The sequence below is a fragment of the Rhododendron vialii genome, chromosome 8a, assembly GCF_030253575.1.
Source record: "Rhododendron vialii isolate Sample 1 chromosome 8a, ASM3025357v1".
NCBI lineage: Eukaryota > Viridiplantae > Streptophyta > Magnoliopsida > Ericales > Ericaceae > Rhododendron > Rhododendron vialii.
Window position 1 is genome coordinate 27,744,847 of NC_080564.1, and position 26,606 is coordinate 27,771,452.

At 38.2% G+C, this 26,606-nt stretch overlaps 3 protein-coding genes across 7 annotated transcripts; all 3 read left to right on the forward strand.

The window, feature by feature from the left end:
* Window positions 1-166: 166 nt before the first annotated feature.
* Window positions 167-5,589, forward strand: LOC131336053 (pentatricopeptide repeat-containing protein At1g19720). Of its 5 annotated transcripts, XM_058371676.1 has the most exons (4): window positions 167-3,824; window positions 3,974-4,062; window positions 4,275-4,410; window positions 4,918-5,589. In XM_058371676.1, the coding sequence occupies exon 1, from the start codon at window positions 224-226 to the stop codon at window positions 2,915-2,917; it is 2,694 nt and encodes an 897-aa protein (XP_058227659.1). In that variant the 5' UTR covers window positions 167-223; the 3' UTR covers window positions 2,918-3,824; window positions 3,974-4,062; window positions 4,275-4,410; window positions 4,918-5,589. The 5 variants fall into 5 exon arrangements, with proteins under 5 accessions (XP_058227659.1, XP_058227656.1, XP_058227658.1 ...); XM_058371673.1 differs by having other exon boundaries at window positions 3,974-4,410; XM_058371675.1 differs by having other exon boundaries at window positions 3,974-4,410; window positions 4,953-5,589.
* Window positions 5,590-6,614: 1,025 nt separating this feature from the next.
* LOC131335840 (peroxisomal membrane protein PEX14) lies at window positions 6,615-15,079 on the forward strand. Its single transcript, XM_058371372.1, has 13 exons — window positions 6,615-6,772; window positions 6,892-6,950; window positions 8,288-8,532; window positions 8,675-8,729; window positions 8,822-9,006; window positions 10,103-10,292; window positions 10,445-10,534; window positions 12,139-12,212; window positions 12,657-12,699; window positions 12,806-12,873; window positions 13,242-13,286; window positions 13,368-13,436; window positions 14,108-15,079. The coding sequence occupies exons 2-13, from the start codon at window positions 6,914-6,916 to the stop codon at window positions 14,648-14,650; spliced, it is 1,644 nt and encodes a 547-aa protein (XP_058227355.1). The 5' UTR covers window positions 6,615-6,772; window positions 6,892-6,913; the 3' UTR covers window positions 14,651-15,079.
* Window positions 15,080-18,144: 3,065 nt separating this feature from the next.
* LOC131335841 (1-deoxy-D-xylulose 5-phosphate reductoisomerase, chloroplastic) lies at window positions 18,145-26,538 on the forward strand. The gene is made up of 12 exons (XM_058371373.1): window positions 18,145-18,454; window positions 19,585-19,763; window positions 20,045-20,131; window positions 20,816-20,941; window positions 21,400-21,462; window positions 22,446-22,595; window positions 22,772-22,839; window positions 23,294-23,405; window positions 23,572-23,676; window positions 23,845-23,966; window positions 24,582-24,728; window positions 26,237-26,538. The coding sequence occupies exons 1-12, from the start codon at window positions 18,364-18,366 to the stop codon at window positions 26,403-26,405; spliced, it is 1,419 nt and encodes a 472-aa protein (XP_058227356.1). The 5' UTR covers window positions 18,145-18,363; the 3' UTR covers window positions 26,406-26,538.
* The last annotated feature ends 68 nt before the right edge of the window (window positions 26,539-26,606 follow it).

The following is a 26,606-nucleotide window of genomic DNA, read 5'->3' on the forward strand; positions in this document are numbered from 1 at the left end:
CCCTGCAAAAAATACTGTCCATTTACCATGGAACTCGCGCCCATAGTCAGCCTCTTGGGCGGAGCATAGAAGGACCCAAGACAAAAATAGAGATAAGTTGGATAGTTGAAAGGGTAAAGGTGACATTTTACCTTTTTCTTTTCTTACCAAACTTTGATACGATAAGATAATCTTTCCGTCCCTTTGTCTTCGACATCTGTCGGAGAGATACGAAGGCACAACAATGGAGGGTGTAATCATGCGCAGCAACTCCAGTTCTCCATTGGCAACGACACCTTTCAAGCGAGAAACCCATCCTGAATCTCCATCTAAACCCCCCAAGATTTCAGTCAGCAAGACCCATGAACCATTACCCATAAAACTGAACCCAAGAAGAATCACAGAAGCACGCTTGAACCACCTCTGCGGAGCCGGGCGCCTCAGGGAAGCAATCGAAGCTCTCGACTCCATTTCCCGACGTGGGTCCAAGGTAAGACCCGACACCTTCAACCGCTTGATTAAGTCTTGCGTTCAAGCTCGTTCAATCCTCTTAGGCCGTAAGCTGCATAACCATATTGGTTTGGTGAGTGATTTAGACTCGTTTACGGAGATCAAGTTGCTCGGGATGTATGCTAAGTGTGGGTCGTTAGAAGATGCGCGTAAGGTGTTTGATGAGATGCGGGAGAGGAACATGTACGCGTGGTCGGCCATGATCGGCGCGTGTTCGAGAGAGCACAGGTGGAGGGATGTGGTGGAGCTTTTTTATGGGATGGTGGTGGGAGACGGGATTGTGCCGGATTTTTTTCTTTTCATTAAGATTTTGCAGGCTTGTGGGAAATGTGGGGATGTAGGGACTGGGAGGTTAATACATTCGATAGCAGTACGGTCTGGTATGAGCGCTGAAACCCGTCTTGCGAATTCGATTTTGGCAGTTTACGCAAAATGTGGGAGGTTGAGTTGGGCCAAGAGGTTTTTTGGGAAAATGGAGGTGAAGAACAAGGTTTCTTGGAATGCAATTATAACTGGGTATTGTCTGAAGGGTGAGATCGGAGAGGCACGGCGACTTTTTAACTTGATGAGGGAAGAAGGGATTGAACCCAATTTGGTAACTTGGAACATATTGATGACAAGTTATAACCAGTCGGGGAACTTTGAGCTTGCGATGGAAGTGATGGAGGAAATGAAGAGTTTTGGAATCACCCCTGATGTCGTCACTTGGACTACGATGATTTCAGGGCTTGCACAAAATAACAGGAAAAGCCGGGCATTGGAAGTGTTTGGGGAGATGCTTTTGGCCGGGGTTGAACCGAATGAGATTACCGTTACATCTGCGATCTCCGCATGTGCATCACTCAAAGCTCTATCGATTGGAGAGAAACTCCACTCTTTTGCTGTTAAGATAGGATGTACTGAAGATGTACTAGTCGGGAATTCACTCATTGACATGTATTCCAAGTGTGGGAAGCTTGATACTGCTCGGCGGGCTTTTGATTTGATTGCAAGGAAAGATGTCTACAGTTGGAACTCAATGATTGGAGGCTATTGCCAATCTGGATACTTGGGGAAAGCCCATGATCTATTCATAAACATGCAGGTATCGGATATACCACCTAATGTAGTCACATGGAACACAATGATAACAGGCTATATGCGAAATGGAGATGAGGATCAAGGCATGGACCTTTTCCAGAGGATGGTGAAGGATGGGAACATTAAACGAGATACTGCTTCATGGAACTCTGTTATTTCCGGCTACTTGCAAAATGGGAACAAAGATAAGGCATTGGGGATATTTCGACAAATGCAGTCACTCTTTGTTAGACCAAATGCAGTTTCAATTTTGAGCCTCTTACCTGCCTGTGCAAATTTAGTTGCTGTGAAGAAAGTGAGAGAGATCCATGGTTGTGTATTGCGCAGAAATTTACAACCTGAGTTGTTTGTTGCAAATGCACTTATAGATTCTTATGCCAAGTCTGGGACTATATTGTATTCAAGAAACATATTTGATGGCATGTCAAGAAAAGATGTCAAAACCTGGAATAGAATGATCGCTGGTTATGTTTTGCATGGTCGTTCATATGTTGCACTTGACCTATTTGACCAGATGAAAAAGGTGGGGCTTAAACCAAATCAAGAAACCTTAGTGTCTATCATCTCCGCATGCGGTCTTGCTGGAATGGTTGATGAGGGGAAGCGAGTTTTCTCTAGCATGACTGAAAACGACGACATTTCACCATGTTTGGATCATTGTCTTGCTATGGTACATCTATTTGGCCGTTCGGGTAGGCTTGAGGAAGCAATTGACTTTGTTGAAAATATGGCCGTAGAGCCTGACTTCTCTGTTTGGTCTGCCTTACTAATTGCTGGAAGGATTCATGTGAATACTAGGTTGGTAGTCTATGCTGGGGAAAGATTACTTGAATTAAAACCAGGGGATGCCTTCATTCAGCGCTTTGTGTTACAGACATATGCCTTATGCGGGATCTCTGCAGACTCTTTAAATATGAGAAAGCATGTTAAGGGAAATGAGACTAAAGAATCTCGTGGGTGGAGCTGGATTGAAGTTAAAAACAAAGTACACACTTTTGTTGTAGGTGATCATTCTAAAACTAATTCCGACATTCTGTATGCTTGGATTAGAACCATGGCAAGAAAAATCAGGGGATGTGCTCCTCGTGATGGACTTCACATCCAAGAAGAAGAGAAGGAAGAAATAGGTGCGGTCCATAGTGAAAAACTTGCAATTGCTTTTGCCCTTGTTGGCACACCTCAAGCATCTCGATGTATTCGGATCGTGAATGACCTTAGAATATGTGGAGACTGCCATCAAACTGCCAAATATATCTCCAAGACGTATGGATGTGAAATATATTTCAGTGACACTGTGTGTTTACACCATTTCAAAAGTGGGCAATGCTCATGTAGGGATTACTGGTAGATAAGGAACACGAGCATCGTGAAAGGTTTGTTCGGCGGAGTAGAGTACTAGTGTGAGAGACTGATTTTTTGTTGAAGCGCATGGATCCTGCTGCAACAACAGGTGATAATTATACCCGTGCATTGAGGAAGGTCAGATAGAAGAAATTAGTGGGAGATGAGTTGTCTTTGTCTGTTTTGTCATGCCGCCAAGCATTTCAAAGTGTACATATTGTATGTGTGTGTTAGAACACTTAACCTTGTAAGAACTTTAAAACACAATATGAACCTGCAATTTATCTGATGAAACAGTTATCAATGTCATGCGTTGGCGATAAGGGTACAAAATGTCACCTTCTAATAGCTCTCCAATTTTAAACCAAGAAGAGGAAAATACCTATTTTCTTGGATTCACTGATCTGCCATTAGAACTGAAGATTAAATATATCGCTATGAGGCATCTTCTCAGTAACTGTCAAAGTTGAAGCAGAATCAAAAGATCGATAATGGAAAGTCAATGGACTTGTGCAAGTATCAGAGGTCTGGATGTATGGCTAATAGGCTGAACGTGTGGTCATGTTCAAAAGTTGAGCTGTTTGTATACTTCACATGTGAACTCATCTTTCTTTTTGTAATCGAGAACATTCTGTACCATCATAGAGCATATGTTGCATGGAATATTTCTAGACAGAAAAGGGTACTTGTATGAGATATTCTTGTTTTCTGGATCCAATTCTCTTCCATTCAATTCATTCCCGCCATACTGGAATCCCGAATTTGCTTATGCAAACTGTTTCCAATCTGATAGAAGCATTCACGCACCTGTCTTCTGGTTGATAAATTCTTCATGGACATTGGCTAGCAACTCGATACAACTGCACTCATCCATCTGCACCTCTCTCTCTTTCTTCAACCACTGTTCAGACAAGGTAATACCTGGTTCACAGCTAAATAAGTTCAGCTTATATTGGTTTCAAATCTCCATATTCTTTCTTTGTGTTGGTCATTTTTTATCTTGCTGATGCTCATAATGATAATTGCATACTGAACACTTATGGGTCAATTTTTATTTCTGCAGGCCTTATATTTGTGGACTGAGGCTCCCAGGGTATTTGTTGCCCTCCTAAGCTTCCTTACTAAGGCACCATCCAAAAAAGTTTGATTCAGGTACCTTTTACAATTTTACGATGTTACCCATAAAATTGTAACGGTTGGCAACAACTATCTAAGGAGTTCTGGAGGCGGAAGAATAAAAAACAGTTGGGAGTTTCTAATATTTGACAATATTAGATGGTACATTTCGTCAAAATGCTATTATAGAGGAGAGTGAGAATTTTGATTGATTGTAGATCAGCCTCTTTATCCTTTTCCTCATGCAGTATTGGATATGATGGCTACAGAGGCTGATTCTGTCAGCAGTAGGCACATCAGCCTCTGTAGTCGTTTTCTCATGCAGTATTGGCTATAATCAGTTCCAAGTGGTATGACGAATATTGTGCTGAAAACTAAATTAAGGTTAGTACATGTTGATTCTGAAATTCCTTCTACCTTTGAGTTGAGATAATTCAAAATTTTGACCTTTCTGGTGATGTGTTGATAAATATGTTGCAAAAAGTAGGTCTGTTTGATACCTTTAGTATGAGAATATGTGAATTTGTTCAGTTATAATGATCACTAGTAGTCAATCTTGGTCAGGCCAAGTTTTACACTCCTTTTGGTGTTTGTAAGTGCATCTAAAGACTGGTAATTTGCTATGTATATTAATGGCTTGGTATATACTTAGTGTGGTTGTTGAAGTTGCAATTCCCACGAAATGTGAAAGACTGAATCGTTCCAAAATTATCTGTGTTTAAAGCTCAAATTGATGGTTTAATGACTCTAGTTTTGCTCCCTGGCCCAAATAAGAAAATCTCAACTGGAGGAATCAGTAACTGGGCCTTCGCATAAGATAATGTGTATGTGATCTTTATAAAGTTTCTTGCGCCTTTCATCAAACCTCAACTCACCTCTTTAAGTTCGTAGACCAAAATCTTGCTCAAACTGTGGGAGCAAAACAGTTGCAGCCAGGGAAGTTGAAGAAAAGAAAGTGGCAGCAGCAGGGGAAGGAAACAAAGCCGTCCAGATTAACGATTCAGAGAAAGTTCAGAAAAAGTGGCCTTGTGCTCTATGTCAGGTGACAACCACGTGCAAGAAGAACTTGGATTCTTATTGAAGGGAGAAAACACGAGGCCAAGTGGGACCGGCTCAATGCAAGTGACCCCCTTTGATTTTGAAGTCGGTGATATCTTGGGGTGTAAACTTCTGCTGAAGGAAATCTGTTGGCTGCACAGTTGTCAAATTAGTTCTTGCTGCTGCTATCTATCATCTATGGGGCGAAAGAAACTGCAGAATTTTCAAACAGAAATTAGTGGTTTGGCGGGTGGTCCGTGATCAGATTATAGACAATGTTAGAGCTTGTCTGTGTATGGCGTAATACGGATCATTCAGTGTCCAACCTCAGGCTTCTGGAGGCTTGGAGAGTTCCTAGATTTGTTTTAAAAACTGTATAGCCTGTCTCTATTTTCTATTCTATCTATCCTTGTTTGGTAGGAAGGTTTTGTTCCTGATTGTATTGGTTGTTTGGGTCCAAGGTCATTCCCTTGCCCTCTTTTCTTTCTTTGGTTGGTTTATAAAATCTTTTAACTTCAAGAACAAGGGTTGCGAGGCAGCCAGTCTGGAGCTAAAGAAGACCGTTCTTTGCAATAGACCACAATGACAGACAAGAGCATAAGGTGAAAGTAGTGACCATCTAACTATATTTTGTTTATTTGTTCTTGATCGTCAGGTCAGAAAGAAGCCCCAGCGTATCCTATATGTTGGCATCTGTCTTTAAGGACCCTGGCAGTTAGAATAATTTTTTGTGGGAAGGAAACATACTGTAGTGACCATCTAACTATATGAATTTTTTTGCAGTATTTGTACAGAGTATTAGTTTTTTTTTTTCAAACCTATAAATACCTAGTTGAACCACATTAGTCTATAAAAAAGAAAAATGTGTTCAAATGGGTCAAGGGAAAATTTAATTTCCAAATGGGTCACGTTCCATTCCAATTAGTGGAAAAAAATTACAAATATTGTAAGAACTTATGCAAAAAGTGAGAAAAAGAAAGAGAGAGTTTGTTTTCTTCCAATTAGTGGAAAAAAATTACAAATATTGTAAGAACTTATGCAAAAAGTGAGAAAAAGAAAGAGAGAGTTTGAAAAACGGAAAAATACATTGGGTGCCAGGAATTCAAACCCCAATAGAAGGTACCTTACCTGAAGCGATTTGTCACTCCATCATGCTTTTGTGTAGAATTCAAGTATTTATATTTTTCCTTATTATGTGTGTTTTTTTTTTTGTATTTTTGTATTTTTGAAACGGGAGTGGCACATGCCACCTCCCACTTCTTATCTGCAAAATACTTCCTTACTTATGAGGTTAAACAATGCAATAGACCCCGTATGTAATACGCCCCTTTATTTACATGTAAACTTTATTACATATGGATATTTAAATTAAGTTCATAAGAACGCAGCCTTAAATTAACGGAGGGGGAATCTTGATAATGCTAGTTAAATCAGGGGAGAAAATTATCATATCAAAAACTTTGAGGGTGATATGCTTATGTTTCAGAAACCTCAACGAAACTTTCACAAAATAATAAAATAAGACCGCAGCTGGAATCAGAACCCAGAGTTTCATACTTTTATCTGCAAAAAAAAAAAAAAAACTTTCCTCGCTTATTTATTTCTTGGTCCGTCTTTCTATCAAACACAACGTAGGCATAACGTTTCGGGATGAGCAAAAACCGCTTCTGACTCACAACCCAAAGCCCCCCTGACCTCATCCTCTTCTGTAAGGAAGCTCTAATAACCAACTTCTACTAGTATCATTTATTCCTCCAATTTCTATCTTCGTTTGATTGGGAGACCTGATTTTTTCTTAATTTTGTTTTTTTCTTGTTCTGTTGGAAGAATCTACCCAAGTTGGCTGCCCATGGCTACCCAGCCGGACGATAAACCTCAGAATCCAGGTGAATTTTCCCCACAATCTGTTGTGAATTGATTTGGGTATTCAGAGAAAGGTGGTTATTATATTCTGTGTTTGGTCTCTTTGTAAAAGTTTGGGTTTCTGGAAACTGGACATATCATTGTCAGATGAGGGACTGAATTCTTTAACTGGGAAGAGGTTTTTCTTTTGCTTGGACATATTTGATACAGAAGTCTGAACAAACTTAATTTCTTGTGTTTTTCCTGCCTTTATAATATGGTTTTCAGTATATGCTGTGTTGTTTCTTCATATGATTAGTTTCTTCATTGGTCCGTTCGATTAGGAAGAGAAGATGAGGGAAACTGAAATTGGTAGAAAATGAAGTGAAAGTAAGTAAATGAACAGAAAACTTATTTTCTTGCATGTGTTTGGTGAGAATGAACTATTTGTAGGAAAGTTCTGTATTTTGCCATTACAGATTTTGTTTACAGTGAAAATAATAAGAGACTATATGTACTTACCTAAATATAACAACTTCCCAAAGTTAGGAGTATGTTAGTGGCAAGAGGGATAAATTTGATATTCAAATTAAATTTGTTATTGGCAAGAGGCAGTATGTTATTTAAATTTTCTTGTGTTTTTTGCAAGAAAGAAAATGACTGTTGAAGGGCATATGAGTCCTACCTTAAGGTGACTTCCAGCTCCACAAGTGAGGTAGCAAACTTAAGATTCATTAGTGGGTACATAATTATTTATATCTTGCACTTTATGTCGTTCTCTTTTTAATCAAGCACATAAATAGTTGATGTTGATTGGAAGTATACATGCTCTCATCTTTATCACAAGAAAAGTGTCTATGCTTTGTGTGTGCAGATATTGTGCACGTGTGAATGATTTGGGTACAAAATCTATATGTACATGTTTCTCTTGTAAAGTATAGTAAATTATACTGAAGAAACTCCAAAGGGGGCGAGCACTTCTAATTTTTGTGTAGTGTAAAGTTTAGCTTAAACAACATTACTTGATGGTTTTGTATCTATATCTCCTCTTGCTTTTCGGGTACAAAATTCTTTTTCTGTCCACACTGCATTGTTTTCTGTTGGTTCACCTGGGAATCTAGGGAACTATAGGTGATAAAGTTTGTTCATCATTGTAGTTCCTTTTGATTTCTGCCTATAATGTGAAATGTTTTTATCTTGCTTGTTCGCATGTCAAGTTAATTGGATCAATTTTCGTAGTTTTTCTCATTTGTAGCACTTTTAACATGAAGATGGTTGACAGCTTAGATAATGCATTAAGTTCACCTATAATTTTGCATTTCAGTTGACCACGTGAATGCTTATTCTTCTTTTGATAATTATCTCTCTTTCTTAATCACAGCTTCGGAAGTTGTACAAACGGCAATTGAGGATCGGCATGATACCATGGCAGACGCCAATGGAGGAATTTCTCCCACATCTGTGTTTGTGAACTCGGAACCAATGCGAGAGGAACAAGTGCAAAATGCTGTAAAGTTCCTTTCACACCCGAAAGTGAGGGGATCACCAGTCATGTATAGGCGATCTTTTCTTGAGAAGAAGGGCTTGACAAAGGAGGAAATAGACGAAGCATTCCGCCGTGTGCCTGTGAGCAAATTATTCATTTTAAGTTTTGAACTGCAACATCCTATTGGAAAATCCATGAAGACTTTATTGAAACCCACAGTAATCCTTATGTTCTACACCTTTTAATTTGGTTTTGGTCATTGAATTTATGTGTTAACTGCAGGATCCAGATCCACCTCAGAATGTATCAAGTGCACAGCCAGCTGGTTCTATTCAAGGTAAAATCTGTTGGTGTCTGGTTCTTCTGCCGGTGGTTTTGATTCAAAAGCTTTTTAGGATTTTACAAAAGATTGCTGTCTGTTGCAAGCAGATGGGCAGATGAAGTCTTCATCAAATGTTCAGCCACTAGTTTCAACTCAAACTCTGCAGCCTTTAGCAGCTTCCCCATCTGGGGTCATTTCCACAATGACACAATCCCGATTTCGTTGGTCCTATGCTCTTCTTGCTGTAGGGTTTCTTGCTGTTTCTGGTGCTGGAACCGCTGTACTTTTCAAGGTATTATCAGAAACTTCTATAGAACCATTCTATGTAGCAGAACAATCTATATATTAGCTAAAGCCTAAAGCCTGATGTTTAGTAGCTTTTGGTTATATTTCACAGTTCTTGCATGCGAGTGGTTGGAAGCTCTAATTTTCTGTGGGTACCCTCTCACTGAAGTGTAGGACTAATGTTAGTATCCTCTCCTAAAATTTTATGAACCGCCCTGAGTTTATCTAGTTGAGGAAACCTGTTTTCCAGTACTGTTTTTGAATGAAACTCCTACATAATCACTGGTTTCGTCAAAAAAATAAAAAAATAAAAAAACTGTGCTGTGTCGTACTGCATTGTTAGTGAACGGGGGAGTCTCAAACACGCAATGCTAAATGTCTGCTGGTGCCACTGTTGTTGGCTGCTAGATTTAAAGTGTGCCTAGATGCTTGAATGTAATAGGATAGAGCTACATACTACATATACTGTACACGTACAACTACAGACCTATATAGGGTTACACATGCATATACCACATGGTATTGGGCTATTAGTCCTTTGGGCATCCTGGTAAGGTTTGCAACATACAGTCCTTTCCAGCACCTTTATGACTTACACTTGCCAATTCATTTCATGAACCTGTTTCAAACCCTTCATTCACAACTGGAACTTAGTTGAAAGTTGGTTTATGAAATGGAGTCAAAGCATGAACAAGTCATCATGGTTTTATTCACTGCTTTGGTAGGCAGTTTTGGATCTCTTCGCTGGTTATAATTTTTCTCATTTGTGCTGGCTTTTTTCTTATTTCATATACCAATTGTACTGAATGAGAGAACAGAATAGTTTGAGCGGTAAAGAGTAAAGGTTTAAGGCTGAAATTGGTGAAAAAAGTGCGCATTAGTATAAAAAAATGTCATTCTAGATTGTCGAAGTACAAGAGAGAAGAGGTATAAGATGGCTACTAAGCAGTATAGAAGGCCCAGTGGAAATTGACCCATTTGAAAGTTTAGGTGGCAAAATTTACTCTGCCTCTGTTGTTTCGGGGTTTAATACATCCCTTTCTCTCTAAGCAGTATAATGGTTGAAAATGTTTACAGTAGCAAATGACGGTCCTTTTTGCCAGAATGCTATTGTTCCAAGGTTGAAGTCTTGGATTCGAAAGGTTGTACACGAAGAAGAAGAGAAATCTTCCAAGAAAACCGACTCAAAACCAAGTTTGGAACAAGAAGCAACAGCTGCTGCAAAAGCTGCAGCAGCAGCAGCTGCTGAGGTGGCTCGAGCAAGTCAGGAAATGTTGATTTCGAAAACTGAAGGTGAGTTTGTAATTAGTTTAGCTGAACCTCCTGCCCCGTTATTATCTCAACATAACTTTAGCTTGTTTCTTTGCCTTTTCTTCTTATCTTGTTTATATCTACGTTGGAATAATAACATTCAAAATGGGTGACATTTACATTGTCTTTGTCAGAGAAGAAATGCTTCGAGGAACTTGTGAATCTGATTGGGGTGCAAGTCCAGGAGATGAAGTCGATGAGTAATGCCATACAGAAGTTGGAAGGTAGTGGAGAGTTGCTTCATTGTTTAGCAATTTCTATCTAATATATGGTGTCCATTGCTGTAGTTAATCCATCCTGAGATTATTTTCATTGCAATACCGTTAACTACCTCTGTGCTGTTGCTGTTATGATGTCTACGACTCAATATGTTATCTAAGAATTTGGACATATTTCACAGTTTTAAGGCTACGAAGTAAGCACAACTTGGTTTACTGTTGGTAACCTTAAGGTTGATGATGTAGAACCTGTAACCTAGCTTAGGTATCCATGAACCTAAGGTTGTATTGGAATTTGTGTGCAACCTCAAGGATGATATTTGTAATCATTTGATCAATATGGTGATGAAGTATGAGAATCCTTGAATAGGCTCCCATCAAGTGAGAACAAAAAACATATTGATGAAGCAAGATAAACTCCTGAAAAACAATCTAGATAAATACTAAATAAACAAGTTTAATAAGATCTCTATCTTCCCTTCAAAAAAGAAAAGAAAAAAAAAAGATCTCTATCTGGCCCGCACATTTCATCATCCAAGCACAAGGACACTGGTTGGGCTGTCTTCCGCTGCATGCGCTTGCAGATCGAGAGAATTGGGCCTGGACCTGATCGAGAGAATTGGGCTTGGACCTGGTCCACACCATGTTAAATGAACTATCGAGAGATCAAATAGGTAGAGAGATTATTTTGTGTTCGCCTAAGTTTGACATTTGTTAGTTTCAAATATTTCTGTCTTGCTTTTTGACGAAAAATGAGGACGTCTCTTCCTAAAAGGTAATGAGCCTAAGATCTAATTGGACTTGAACACTTTAAATGCTATATGAGTACGATATGTCGCTTTGAACAAACTTAACTGGTTAATCAGAAAATGATTTAAGCGTATTTGGTGATGAAGTCTCTGTAAATAATATATTCTAATAATAACCCAACTAATAGTTAACGTGCATGGAAAACACACCATAAACCTTCATTTGTGGGGTGTTGTACAGCGGCAGAAGGCTTTGTTTTACGAGAAGAATTTTTCTTCCAACTGTCTTCAAGATGGCTAATAAAGTTCACATATTCTCTCTCTCATTATTACCATTTTTTTTGTATGTAGCTGTACCGTACTGCACTGCTCATTGCTCCATATCTAATCTAATCTGTCGTTTTTTCTTTTTTCCTTTCTCAAAATTTTCTACTTGTAACTGAAAGTTTGGTTAACCTATAGGATCTGAAAACATATCAATAGAAACCATCTAGGAATATAAAGCCACACATTATAGGAGGAGTTGTTATACGTGATGCATACTTTGAGCTATTGGCCTATTACTCGCCTACTTGTGGAGAACCTAGGAAATCTGTCACTTTGTTGCCCGGGTGCCTTCTTGTCCAATCTACATGACTGACCTACAATGTACCAGCTGAGGTCCTTGGGCCACAAAATTGATTAATACTGGAACTGCCCATCAAAATATTGGGTGCATGCATCTGTCAGAAATCTCATATTGAACTAAGAATTCTGGATATGATATGTTCTTTCATAGTAGTTTATTGAGTATTAGTGTTTTGAAGACCTCTGCAGAAGCTATCTCACCTATATCAATCGTTGCTTCTTGTGCATTATTAGTGCAAGGTAATGCTCCAGGGAGAACCCCTCTAGTTGAAGAACAAGACCATAGAGTCTTGGCCAAGAGTTCCAGGGTGAGTTGATTATAGGCATGACTTCAAGTCCTTTTAGAATGGCGGCTCTACGACTCTTTGAGAGGGTTCAAGCGAACCCTCTGGATTCAAAAAATTTGCTAATTTTTTTATATTTTGAACAAATAATTCTGATTTTCTTTAATATTGTCAGCACTGGATCATTTGTACAAAGTCAAAGTAATTGAAAATTCACTTAAATTTGTGAGTAAGTATTATAGCTCAACATTACAAAATAAACGAAGCTCAATAAATTTTCAACCAAAATAATACCTTTACTTTTTTTTAAGGGTTTTGTATAGATTTTTTTAAAAATATTTTTGTCATCGCTGAACCAAGATCCTGGAGCCCCGCCCCTGTTTTAGATGATTTGGAGCTGATATTTTTGTGTCTCTAATTGCTTGAATTTTTTTCTATCTTTTTTCTTACTTTATATTCATTTTACAGCAACAAATGGCAAATGGCACTGCGAACTTTGACTTGTATTCAGGTTTTTGTCCAGTGATTACTGATTAGTGTTTGACTTTTTTTTCTCTGTTATTTAATTACTCTTCAGCTTTTAATAGTGAATGAGTATCCTTGGAATTTCTGCACAGGGAGATCTTCATCACCGCCTACAACAGTGGAGCCCTCGGCTGCACCTCACCCAAAATCTTATATGGAGGTAAGTTTTACCTCTTCTTTTTGTTTTTCATAGTTTTCTCAGCAACAGAATATCTTTTCTTTGTTGAGATATTTCAGTAATGGTCAAATATATTCTCCACTGAATTGCTTCTCTGCCAGGCGATTAATTAAGTTGTAAAAAAGATGCAGCTTTGTCATCTGAAAATAAAGTTTGCTTGCATAATTTCTTTATTGAATTGTTTACTTGGTTACATTATCATTTTCTTTCTGGTTGATGCATCTTGATTCCAGAGAATGTTCTGAAATCGTATGCAAATTAAAGTCTCCTAGTTATTTTCTAAGATGGAGACTAGAAAGTCCCTTCTTATTTATTTTTTTATTTTTTGATGTTGAGAATCCTGATTGCAGATCATGGCCATGGTCCAAAGGGGAGAGAAACCTCCTAACGTCAGAGTAAATTTGCTCCTTCTAGTCTCTGTATTAGGTTTCACTTGGGTTTTTTTTAGTGCTGATCATCTATGTTTTTCCTTTCAGGAGATAAACGATCTACCTCCGAATCCTAATCAGCCCTTGCCAAATCCTCACGTAGCACCAAGAGCTAAGGTTTGTTTTCGAATGTTTCATACACAATGTACAATTATTTCATGTAGCCATATAGGTGCATATCATTCAGCTTGGGATGTTCTGTAAACACTAGAATATTGAAAATTGAAGTATAACGTGTTGCAACTTCTTATCATTTGCATATGTTCTGTCCATTCAACGAACCCCTGGGGCCACTCCACTGACTTCAACTTTACTACTATAAAAGCAACCTCACTATGTCAACCACCTTATGCTCTTACCAATTTAACCTCTGCTAATTTGTGCATTGACAACATCTTTGTTAATCTTGTACTATTGATTGTTCTTCCAATCCTACAAAATACTAATTTAAAAAACACCACACATTGATGCAGCAATATCATTTATGGAATTGAATCATGTTGGGGTGCTTTCCTTTAAAGTAAAAAAGCCCAATTCGTATACTTCATTATACACCACTATTTTATAGTTGTTCTTTTTATATGGCATTCCTCTACATAGTCAGAAGTGCCATTATGTTATGCACGTTTTAGTGACAAGTTTCTGAAAACTTAGCATATTCTAACCTTTTGACAACTGATTCTTAAAAATTTGAACATCCCCCTTAACCTGGTGCAAGTGTTGGGAATTTTAAGTCCATTTATTTACGCTAGATAGAGCTGAATATGGTTACTGCTTCCTTCTGATAGCCTTGGGAGGTCAGCCAACCTCAAAACATCTCTAGCCAGGTTTTTCAGTCTCAAGAGAGCAGCTATGGGCTGAATTACAACTTACAAGATAACGTACTCCTTAATCAGTCAAATGGAGATAGTTCAGTGCCTTGGTGGCAAAGAAAAAATGTCAGAATTTCTGAAATTGAACATGAAGACGAATTCAAGAGTGGGTCTTCTGGTACGCTGACCCATGAGCGAACAGCTCAGCGTTCATGGGTCCCTCCGCAGCCACCCCCGGTAGCAATGCCTGAAGCTGCTGCGGCCATCCGACAACCCAAAAAACCACTTTCTCAGAAACAAGTGGCTGATGACCAGTTAGTGGCTAATCCTCCAGATGTAACTGATGAGTTGCAGAGGATCACAAAAATATCCGAGTCAGGTGGTGTACCAGATGCCAATGGTGGGACCTTGTGTCTGAATGGAGTCAATGGACTTCTATCTGAATCTGAGGGTGTTGTGAATGCCAATGGTGGGAGCTTAGGACTGGCCACAAGTGAGATACAAGAACTAGAGGCGTAGTAACGAAGAGAACTGCGGACAAATCTGGTCTTTCTGTCATAAGGTATCTATAAATCCTGATATGTCCGTTAAAGTTGAAAAGAATTGCTGAGATCTCTGCACCTGGTATGCCAAAGATTAATTGTTGGGATCAAGAGCTTATGATAATAGAGAATGAAACCTAGTTATTTGTGGCTTCTTATCTCCCATGAATACTAGGCAGCAATTTTCTGCTGTGATTTAAGCATTAACAATTGCTGTGGTTGTTATATATATGCTGCAACATTGGCTTCTCTCTTGTATTCTGTGGACAAGGTCTTAATGAGGTTGTACTGGTTCTTTAGTTCAGCTGCATCCATCTTAGACACGTGTGTACAAAACCATGCAAATAGGCAAGGCTATAGCCCTATTGTTGTTTGTTATGATGTTTCTAAAGCTTGATTGGTGATATAACATGATAGCAAAGCCTTGGTTCGTAGGGGAGTCTTGTACCTGCATTCAAATTCTCCCCTCCTACGTTTATTTCCTGTTAGCATTTTGCTGCTCTTATGGCGTGGATGTTTGTATCTGCATGTGGGAGATTTCCATGCACGTTGAGGGTGGGTGCTAGATAAATTGTTATATATTGTTGGATCTATTTCCTTTTAACAGTTTATAAGGGTTTCGGACAACAAGGTAGAGAAAGTCATTTGTATGTACCCTCATTCGCTGGTTAAATATTTGGTAGTGTTGCTCATGAAGGAGCAAAAAAGGGCTTCTAAGAACTGAGCTGGTTCCCAAATTCCCATCAAATTTGGCAATTCCTCTTAGGATGTTGCTAATGCCAAATGGCCATGTCCCTTGCACGCCTTGGTACGCGCACCTGCCTCTTGTTTTGAGGCGGGTTGTATACGTTTTTTTTATTTTATTGAATGGGAGTGGGTATATTAGAATTTAAAATTATCGGGCGGGTATGATTTTTTATTCAATAGAATCTTTTGTTTGTGGATAGTATTTGTTTGTGACCACCTATTTTGCTTTGTACTTAAAAGCTTCTTTTTGTTATCGGATATCCAATTTTTTGAGTTTGGATTCGAATCCAGTTGGATTCGGATTGAATCTCAATTGACAGACGTACATCCAACCGCTTGGACTAAACTTTGAAAATAAATGACGCAGGATTGATACAATGTAATTTTTTCAACTTTCAATGGATTTATTTTTTTTCCCGTTAATCTCTCTCTTATACACACGTTTACATACAAAAAACATCACATGGAGGGGCTGTAAGGACTAATCCAACGTGCATGTAAGCTGGCTCGGAATACCCTGCATTATCAAAAAAGAAAAAAAGGGCAAGTAGGGAAACTACCATAATATTGCTTTCTTGTTTTCATCCAAATATGTAGGGACCATTGATCAAAAAATATGTAGGGGGACCAAAAACGTGAAAAATAAGAGTTACTTTCTGGTCCATCTCACTTGAAGCTTGATACATCGTGAACATTGCATTAAATTAGTTCTACCTGTTTGCAATTCTCCTATGCATCGAGAACTACCATAGGGATTTTTTACCCGCCATGAAATGCTCGGCTAGGAGGTGCTCTTGCGAGGTAGCCACAGAACTGGAGGAAATAACCCGTCATCACAGTCCCATCAGGACACGAGCTACATAAGAGTGCCCTATTACACGACATCTATTTACGATTGACTACTACTGCAATTAGGTTCTCACTCTCTTTAAAAACACTTACTTTAGTTCAAATCTATTGTTGAAATAATAAAAAGTTGTTTGCAAAGTTTAACCATTATGCAATTAGGTTCTCACTCTCCAAATCTCTCTCTATTCCTTTATTTTGGAGTAATTAATCAATCCAACTCATCCTCTATATTTGCCTCCATTTTGGAGGATTGGTTTTGATCCTCCATATTTGGAGGATCAAAAATTTACAGTGGAATGGAGGCAAAAATAGAATATATTGGGTTGGAGAGGCTGAGTTTGGTTCTCAACTACCAGCAATAAATACGAAGGACATGGCTGGTCCTCGTTCCTCAACTACCGGCAGCAGTAAATTCAAAATAGAGGTGAAAATAAATATGTGTGGATGAGAGTTAATAGGAATAGTATTTTATCTTTCAAAATCACTTTTTTATTTTAAAATTATGATCCTCCAAAATAGAGAAATGGAGGTTGTTGGATTCTAACTCGTTTTTTTTTTTTCCTTTTGTCTTTTTATCCTGGTTGTCAAAATTGTTTTCCACTCTTATGTCAAGGTTTTCACGCATGAAAACCATTACAATCGTGGTTTATTGCTCATTTAGATGACAATTGGGGGCCCATTTTATGTACTTTTTGCTATTGTGACTAATAAGTCCTCTGATGAGTGATGCAACTTCTTGGACCAACGCAAGTGGGTATCAAAAACTTACATTTGCAGTAGAAAAAGACAGCGCGTTGAACAATGCCAGCTCCAAGGGCACGTTTTCGCTAGCCGATAAGTAATGAACAATTTTTTGTTATCTAAAAATGTCAAGTCTGTCAAGGCGGCTGATTTTGTCACTCCCTTTTTTGTTAACATCACTTTTCTGCAAATGTATTTTTGGGTGCAAAAATACACTTGCAGGAAAATGACATTAACAAAAAAGAGAATGACAAAATTATTTTCCAAAAAAAAAAGAAGAAGAAATTGTGGGTTAAAATGCAATCACTTGTGGTCCAAATTTTTAGTGAAAATGCCCGTCTTTTATCACCGATCCCACTTATTGCGGAACTTGTTTCGGTCTGCATTGGTGAAAAGAGTTTAATACTCCCTCCGTCCCTTTTTAAGTGTCCTGTTTCGTAATTCCAACTTATTAAAAAGATATCATCATTATACCTTTCACATCAACTTTTTCCTCCATTTTTCCTACTTACCCATTATCATTACACTTTTACTCACTTACTTTTTAAAATAGAATCTACTTTTAGGGACAAAATAGACAATTTACAAACTTTTACCCACTTACTTTATAAAATGGACACTTATTAAAAGACAGCTCAAAATGAAATACCGAACTATAAATAAGGGACGGAGGGAGTACTTGTGTGCGGATTCAACATTAGTTTAGTTTTCCTTTTGATGCAATTTGTTTATTTTTCACTTGGTTGGTGGATTGTGCCATAGTTTATAACCACTATTTTTTGGATAAAAATCTATGTAATTGCGGATGACGTTTCATGAATGCAATCATTTGCTTCCGTTCGAAAAAAAAAAAAAAAACAGTGACGAGGATTTTTATCAAAAGAGAAAATCTTGTTTACAAAGCATTTGTAAACAAGTATTTACGGAGCTTAATTTCAACCGTTCAAAAATGTTTCGGTAATAAATAATATTATTTTAAAGAGATTATTTTTAATTTGGACTGTCCGATACTAAAACTGACGGTTGAAATCACTCAGCTCTATAAAGAGCCGTTTTGCAGCGAATCCATAAATAAATTAAACAAAAATGGCAAAACTTGCATCTAAAACAAAAGCCGATCGGGTAAACCATAAACAAAGTCGCACGCAGTGCACGAGAGCAGCTGATTCCCCTGTCGTCTTATCTTCCCTCCTCCGGTCCCTTCTCTCTCTCCCTCAGTCTTCCCATGCTCGAAAGCTACGTGATGATATAAGAAATCGTTAATTCCCAAAAACTCTCTCTCACTCCATTTACCACTCGGTACTGTATCTGAAGCTTAACAATCACAGTTCCAATAGGAGAAACATTACTGGTATGGCTCTGAATTTGGTATCCCCAACTGAAATCAAGGGACTTTCGTTCTTGGACTCCTCTAAATCCAACCATCATCCTCTTAAGCTTCAAGGTTCCTCTCTACCTCTCATACCTTTTTCTTGATTTTGATATTTTGAGCTACTCTTTTTCTTTTCTTTTTTTTTCTTTTCTTTTTGAAGGGAGAGCTACTCTTTTTCTGTTCAATGCTTGCTGTGTGGACATAATTTGCACAACTTAACTCCTAGTGTTAGCCTAGTGGTCAAGGTCTGGGACTCAGGTTGCTCCTCCTAAGGTCTCGTATTCGAAAGCGCAAGTGGTGGTGAGATTGGTGCCTTGAGTTATCAAAAAAAAATAATTTGCCCAACTTGCCAAAATTATGTTATGTATATTGGTTTATGGTTGGTTTTATTCTATGGAAACTGAACTGCTTATTGTTTTGTTGATTAATTCAAGTTGGGTGACGAATTGATGCAAGTTTCAAGTGTTATGGTTATGATTAAAATTAATTCGAGTTTGGGTGTCTAATAGCTACAATTTTTGGTTTTTCTCTGGAATATATGTGGTTATTTGAATAATGGGTTTCAAGCAATTCAAATCATAACCATTTTACTAAATAGGAAATGAAAAGAAATGGTTTCAAAATACCGCCTTTTGTTTTTCAGCCCCTTTGGATTGTGATTGGATCGTGAGAAAGGGTGTGATAAGAAAGGGGAGCCATTTCTCACGAAATCTCATCATCATCTGATGGTGAGATTTGGTGAGACAGAGGAAGCCAATCAAAAAGTATCATTTTTGTACTTTTCTCTCCTTTCCTTTGCTTACCATATCATTCAATCCAAAAGAGTGATTTCGGGAGAAACTCTAATCCTTTCTCTTCTTGCAAATCCAAACCTTTTTCCTTCTTTGGACTCTAGGATTGTTTTTTTGTTTTGTTTTTTGAGGGGGGATGAACTGAGTTAGTAGTATCTGATTCTTTATTTTTCTTACGTGCAAGAATGGATCGTAAGAGCTCCGAAGTGGAACTAGAGTGTCTTTTGTTTGAATTTAGTAACTTAAGTGTCTCTCTCTAATCGGTTTGGATCTTCTTTATGGCACAAATCATTATTGGGGAAATGGTTTGGTTCAGTTTAACATATTTGAACTGTCAAATTAGGTGGGTTTTTGTTGTTTTTGACCAAGGGATGATCCCGTACTTAAGTTTGTTACTTGTGATCCATCTAGGTAGGTTTTCTTTGAAGAAGAAGGACTATGGAGCTACATTTGGAAAGAGAATTCATTGTTGTGCTCAGCAGCCTCCTCCAGCATGGCCTGGACGGGCTGTTGTGGAACCAGATCGTAAAACTTGGAATGGCCCGAAGCCCATAGCCATTGTTGGATCAACTGGTTCTATTGGAACTCAGGTTAAAGATTTCTCCGCTTACCTAGTAAAACAAAATTCGTTCCCCATTTTAAGCAATAGGATGTTTGAACATTTTCAGTGAAAAGAGTCACTTATAACCTTAATGTGAAGTTCTAGTGAATGGTCATTTCTTGATCCTGTTTCATTTTTATTCTTCCTCTCCATTTCATGGCTTCTTATGAGTGAAAAAAATAATAGAGCTATTTTCGACTTTTGTTGTCAAACAAGTACTAGGCATGAATAATTTGTCGTTGACATTCTTCAATTGTTCTTGCTCTACAGACATTGGACATAGTTGCAGAGAATCCAGATAAATTCAGAATTGTGGCTCTGGCTGCAGGTTCTAACGTGACTCTTCTTGCTGATCAGGTGATCACTCCATCAGTTTCTATGATTGTACTCTTGTCCTCTTTCTTTCTTTCTTTTTTTTTTTTTTCTTTTTAAAAGTGCAACTCTTATATTTAGAGCTTCTACAAGTTTTTTTTTTGTGGTGACGGGAGAAACCCATAACCACTTTTGGTTGGAGCTGCTAAAAGCTTGACCGAAACTTAGTTAACTAGAGACACTATCCAAGCATATCATAAAAAAGGCTTGCACCCTGACAACCATCAATTGGTTTCTCTTTCTGAGGTTAGGCATTATCTGCACAAAGTAGCTTCCATCAGGTTCAAATCTACTATTACTCATAGGCTGAGTTTTAACCACTGAACCAGGGGCCCATACTAGGAAAACTAACTTTAGCTATTACATGGAATTGCAGATGCGTCTCTATTATTAGATATCTCTGGCGCTTGTCTAGAAAAAGGAAGCAAAATTTGTAATTGATATTAAATGCCGAGTAGATTAGACAGTTTTTTCTTGAGTTTATTTAATTTTGTTTGGATAGTATTGGCAAAATGAGTACGTATTGGTTCTTCATGTGCCTACTTCTCTTATGTAACTGCAAACGTGGTTCTGTCATCTCCACTGTTTTCTCAACATATCTTGTGCACCAGATAAAGACTTTATTTCAATGTGCAATCTTTGTTCATATTAACTGTTGCCATAATCCAGGTCAAAACATTCAAACCTCAATTAGTTGCTGTTCGGAATGAATCATTAGTTGATGAACTCAGAGAGGCTTTGGCTGATGCTGATTACAAGCCTGAAATTATCCCTGGAGAGCAGGGTGTCATCGAGGTCAGCGGCCTCTAATTTCCTCATTCCTCACTTTTGTTTTTGTGATTGATATAGAACAGTGGAGGGATGAGAAGGGGGGGAAGAAGGGTAGCACAAATGGCCACAGCCCTAACTCAAGGCCACAACCTTAATACTCATTTCTCATTAATCAAACTCTGCCCATTTTTACAATGAATAGAGATCTTTTTTATAAGCTAAGAAACTACATAATGATAACACTAACAGATACCAATCCTAACAAAGTACTTATTAGATAATGAGAATACTTATCTAGAAACTACATAATGATAACACTAACACATAATCAGCTCTAATAAAATACTCCTAGATCCTACTAATACTTAAACATAAATATATCTGGCTAATATATTTATGAGACCAAAAAGCCTTTATGTTCCGCATCAGTGATGCAATCCATTCTCATAGTGTTCTGAATATTTCGCTTCAATTGTTTCCAGGTTGCTCGCCATCCAGATGCTGCTACTGTAGTCACAGGGATAGTAGGCTGCGCTGGTTTGAAGGTAAACTCATAAATCGTTTCCTTGCATATTCTATTTTGGGCCATTTTAGCTAAAACATCTTGACCGCATCTTTAATCACGAGGAAGACATTTTGGTTTTGTTTGGTTGTTTGTGTGGATTGAATCATCTGAACTAGGAGTAATAACTTATGCAAAAAGGAGGATGAATTTCATATTAGAAGCACATATTTGGTATTTGTTTTTCTGTGATCTTATAATTGCATATGCATGAATGCGTTATTTGCATAATATTAGATAATATAATCCCACATTGGTTGGGTATGAAATGGGAGTTCAACTAATATAATGTTGGGACCTCTCCACCTAATAGCTTAAGGTTTTTGGTCGGATCCGAAGTTTCTAAAAGATTTTACGAAATGAGAAATTCCTAGTGAATGGTGTACTTAGTATGTGATCCCTACAGAAATAACGTATGCCATGTGAACAGCCAAACACCTATTTAACTATATATGGCAATTTTCAGTTTGGGAACACATATTATAAGCAGTGATCTTTAATCTTTGAGGCCACTCCTCCTACACAAATAAGAACCATCTGAATTGGCAAATGAAGGAAATGGATCCATGTAGCGGACTAAGTAGTTGGGGCAATTATGAGTTGTATCATGTATGAATAGGCTAGACAACAACATGCAAATAAGAACAAGAAAAGATCAGCAGCTTCTGCGGAAGATGGATAAAGAACAGGAAGATGATTAAACCTTGGAAACAAACTATAACACCCTAGGCTTAATAGGTAGTATGGAAATCTTTTGCATATGCCAACAAAAGATAAGGATTGCATTATGTCTATTTTTGCTTGCCCTTCACTCGAAAATCTTGACCAAATGATCTGTAGTTGCTTCCTTGGGTGTGATATGAATCTGCATGTTATGTTACATATTTAGTAGCATGATGTTTTTAAGTTATCAGTATAGAAAATCCTTCAGGATCCAAATTAAACTTTTGTCTTTTTCTTTGTTAGCCTACAGTGGCAGCAATTGAAGCTGGCAAAGACATTGCCTTAGCCAATAAAGAGACACTGATTGCCGGGGGTCCTTTTGTCCTTCCTCTTGCGCGCAAGCATAAAGTAAAGATTCTTCCAGCTGATTCAGAGCATTCTGCTATATTCCAGGTATGGACAAGCACCAAAATGCAAAGAGTACAATTTCTTTTCTTTGTTTCCTTAAGTCAGTCATGTGAATTTATGTACGTATCATTGCTATATAATTTCTGTCCATTGCATGACTAGTACGTTCGTCAGTTCCCTTCCTTCTCATTATAAGGCCTAATGAATTGTCCTGGTTTCAGTGTATTCAAGGCTTGCCAGAGGGTGCTCTTAGGCGCATTATTTTAACTGCATCAGGTGGCGCTTTCAGGTGTGACTGCTTAATTTTAGACAGAAGTTTTATATCGCATGTTAAACTATGTGTGAACTCAACTAAGTCTGAACTCGGAAGAATGTAACGCACATATTGCATCGTTCAAGAGAAATATGAGATAACAACAGAATTTAAAATATTGTAGCACTTTTGAAGTGTTCTATTGAGTCGTCTAGTAAGTTCAAAACATGTCCAGTGAGCTTGACATTGTTATTGTGTTTTCAGTTATAAGTCCAACTTAATAGTTCTCCTCCCGAAACCTATTTGCTTTTCTTTCTTATAGAGCTCTCCTTTTCATTGTCAAAAAATATCTCGGGGAATGGGTTAGCAGGAGCTGGATAAATCCTCTTTATCATGTACTTCTTTAGCAGGGCTATTTTAAATGAACTATTGCAATTTCTGCTTCATCATTGGTATGAAGCCAAATTTAATCGCCTCTTTCCTATGTCAGGGATTGGCCTGTTGATAAATTGAAAGATGTTAAAGTGGCTGATGCGTTGAAGCATCCTAACTGGAATATGGGGAAAAAAATTACTGTCGACTCTGCTACCCTCTTCAATAAGGTCATTATTTGTGTTCCTTATCTTCTATTCCAAGGACTTGCACTCCCTTTTTCTGTATAGTTAATTTTCTGTTATTTATGGGGCATGATCCATGAGGACCGTGTCAATTTAACCTCTAAAACCTTGGTCCAAGTTATAGACAGGACTCACGATTTTCTGTTGACAGGGTCTAGAAGTTATTGAAGCGCACTATCTTTTTGGGGCTGAATATGATGATATTGAGATTGTTATTCATCCCCAATCTATCATACATTCAATGATTGAAACACAGGTTATGACTCATCTCTAACGTAACTTTCTTGGTTCTTGTATGATGGTTACAAGGTTCTGTTAATGAACTTCTTTGCTTTAACGTGACCGACAATTGAATCCTCTCTCTCTCTCTCTCTCTCTCTCTCTCTCTCTCTCTCTCTCTCTCTCTCTCTCTCTCTCTCTCCAGGATTCATCTGTGCTGGCACAACTCGGGTGGCCTGATATGCGTTTGCCAATCCTCTACACATTATCTTGGCCGGACAGGATTTACTGCTCTGAGATTACTTGGCCTCGCCTTGATCTTTGCAAGTAATTATCTCTTGATCTTAGACCAAATGATCTAGAATTTATATTGAGTTCTACGTTTTCCATCTGCTCTATGAAGGTAAAGTTTAAAGTCTAAATTTGATCATTCATGAGGCCACCAGAGCTTACTGCATTCATTTTACTAGTGTTTTCTTCCCTCTAGATGCAGCTAAGTAATTGCATTAGCCAAGAAAATACACTTGTGTGATGACACATTGAATGTTGCATTTGATTTGCCGTACTCTTTTCTAACAAATCTACCAAATGGGCCAGTCACTGTCTCCGCATTTTGGATATAGAACTAAACTATTTGCAGCATTTTACCCAAGGAATATGTTTATTATTTTCTCATTGTATGTTGGAAAACATAGCTAAATCATCAATATTCTGTAGTAGTTGTGCTGACAGTCATTTTGAACTGTAGAACTCTCATTAAACTAATGGTCAACATACTTTATAAAATTCTGAATCAGCTTTAACAGTGAATGAAAACCATTTTGTAAATCCTTTTATGTGATTTTAAGATTGTTGAACGTAATTCTCTGAGAATATGGTGAAACTATGAAAATGCTAAAATTCACTATCAATTCCTTATTTAGCTGTATTTGGATGATACAGGCTTGCGTCACTGACTTTTAAAGCTCCTGACAATGTGAAATACCCATCCATGGATCTCGCCTATGCTGCTGGACGGGCTGGAGGCACCATGACAGGAGTTCTCAGTGCTGCAAATGAGAAAGCTGTGGAGTTGTTCATCGATGAAAAGTATGTACATGTACTTGTTGAGATTTACTCCTGCAATGAAAGTGTTCTGCTTTCTACTACTGTACAGTATTGGGAGGCACAATGGTAGTAGTTGCAGGAGTAGCAACATCTTCATACCAATGAGTCTCATCCTCTGAGCACGAACCTTAAAGTGGTAGCCTCTCCTGCTTTTGATCTTAAAGGTTAAGGTTTTACACCAGGTTCATGGAAAGTGAAATAAGTAGCCAGTCATATGTAGCATCTTACATGATAAAACTAAAGGAGAGTTGAATATAGTGATACCCAAACACCACAAATTTCCTTTCAAAGTTTATGTTAGTCCCCACTCCTCAGCCTTCAGTATCCTCGGTGTGAGTGTGTGTGTCTAGAGAGAGAGAGAGAGAGCATCTTACATGATAAAATTAAAGGAGAGTTGAATATACTGATACCCAAACGCCACAAATTTCCTTTCGAAGTTTATGTGAGTCCCCACTCCTCAGCCGTATCCTCAGTGTGAGTGTGAGTGTGAGTGTGTGTGTGTGTGTGTGTGAGAGAGAGAGAGAGAGAGAGAGAGAGAGAGAGAGAGATGTTCCTGTAGGCATAGTACATCGCTTCCAACTAGGAGAGTTGATAGAATCTCATGAATGTTAGGATAGAACTAAGTGTCCAAGTTTAAGGTATGAAAAAAAATAAAAACGCAACTGTTCGCCATCTCCCCACGCTTCAAGAACCATTGATACCAAACCAATTCATCCTATTTTCCTTGTACCCCCACGAATATTTCCTTTGAAATTTGTACATTCTGATTGGTATGCTTAATTGTTCATGGATGAACACATGAGATTTTTTTGTTGCCCTTGCTAAATTACTACAAATTCTAAAATCACGTAATTTTGATCCTTAGGAAATCCTAGATTTCAAATGTACATGTCCGCCAGTTTGATTCATTTTGATTTACCTCGGGATATTTGGCAAACTTCAAGTGTTATTCCTGAAGCAGCTGACTTTGTTGCTCTAGTACGTTATTGATAGTCCACAAAATTGTAGCATTAGGCATTTAGGCTGTGTTAGGATCTTAGATTTTCCTAGTGAATAGAAAAGCAAAGGGAAAAGAGAGAAGAAATCAGCTTTACAAATCAACCCCAAGGGGTTCTTGAGAATCTCACAAATCAACCCCAAGGGGTTCTTGAGAATCTCAACCGGTGGTCGAGGCTTGGGACTTTAGACTATGCTCCCCTCTTAGGTCATGCTATCAACTCTTATGGGGTCAATTCATACTCGACTTTTTCTTTGACATTAATTGGGCCCCCCTCTAGTGGATGGTGGTATTGGTTCCCCACATGAGTTTCAAGCTGGCCCATACATTCCGAGTTATGGAAAAAAAATTCACAAAATCCCTTCCCTTTTCGTTTCCTGCACATAGGCAAGGTTGAAAAAGATACTTAGTTGGACATAAGAATTGTCATAGACACTGGTGTGGCTTTGCTTGTTAAGCTTTGTCATCCAATTGTTGCTTGTGTTGTTTTCAGGATCGGCTACCTGGATATTTTCAAGGTTGTAGAGCTAACATGTGATAAGCATCAGGCAGAGTTGGTGGTATCACCTTCTCTCGAGGAAATAGTACATTATGACTTGTGGGCGAGGAAGTATGCCGCGAGCTTGCAACCTTCATCTGGTTTGACTCCTGTTCCTGTATAAGCAAGTTTTTGTCCGTTGTGCCCCAGGCAATGATGGTAGTGTTGAAAGATCGCGTTTCTACACTGCTTTAGGGCATGAAGCAATTGTGTCATAATTTTCATAATGAGAAATGCGAGCTTCTCTGTATTCTTCATTCTTCACTTTTAGGTCATGAACGTATTTTTCCACCCTCTGTGGTGGGTGATATTGGGAATGGTGCAT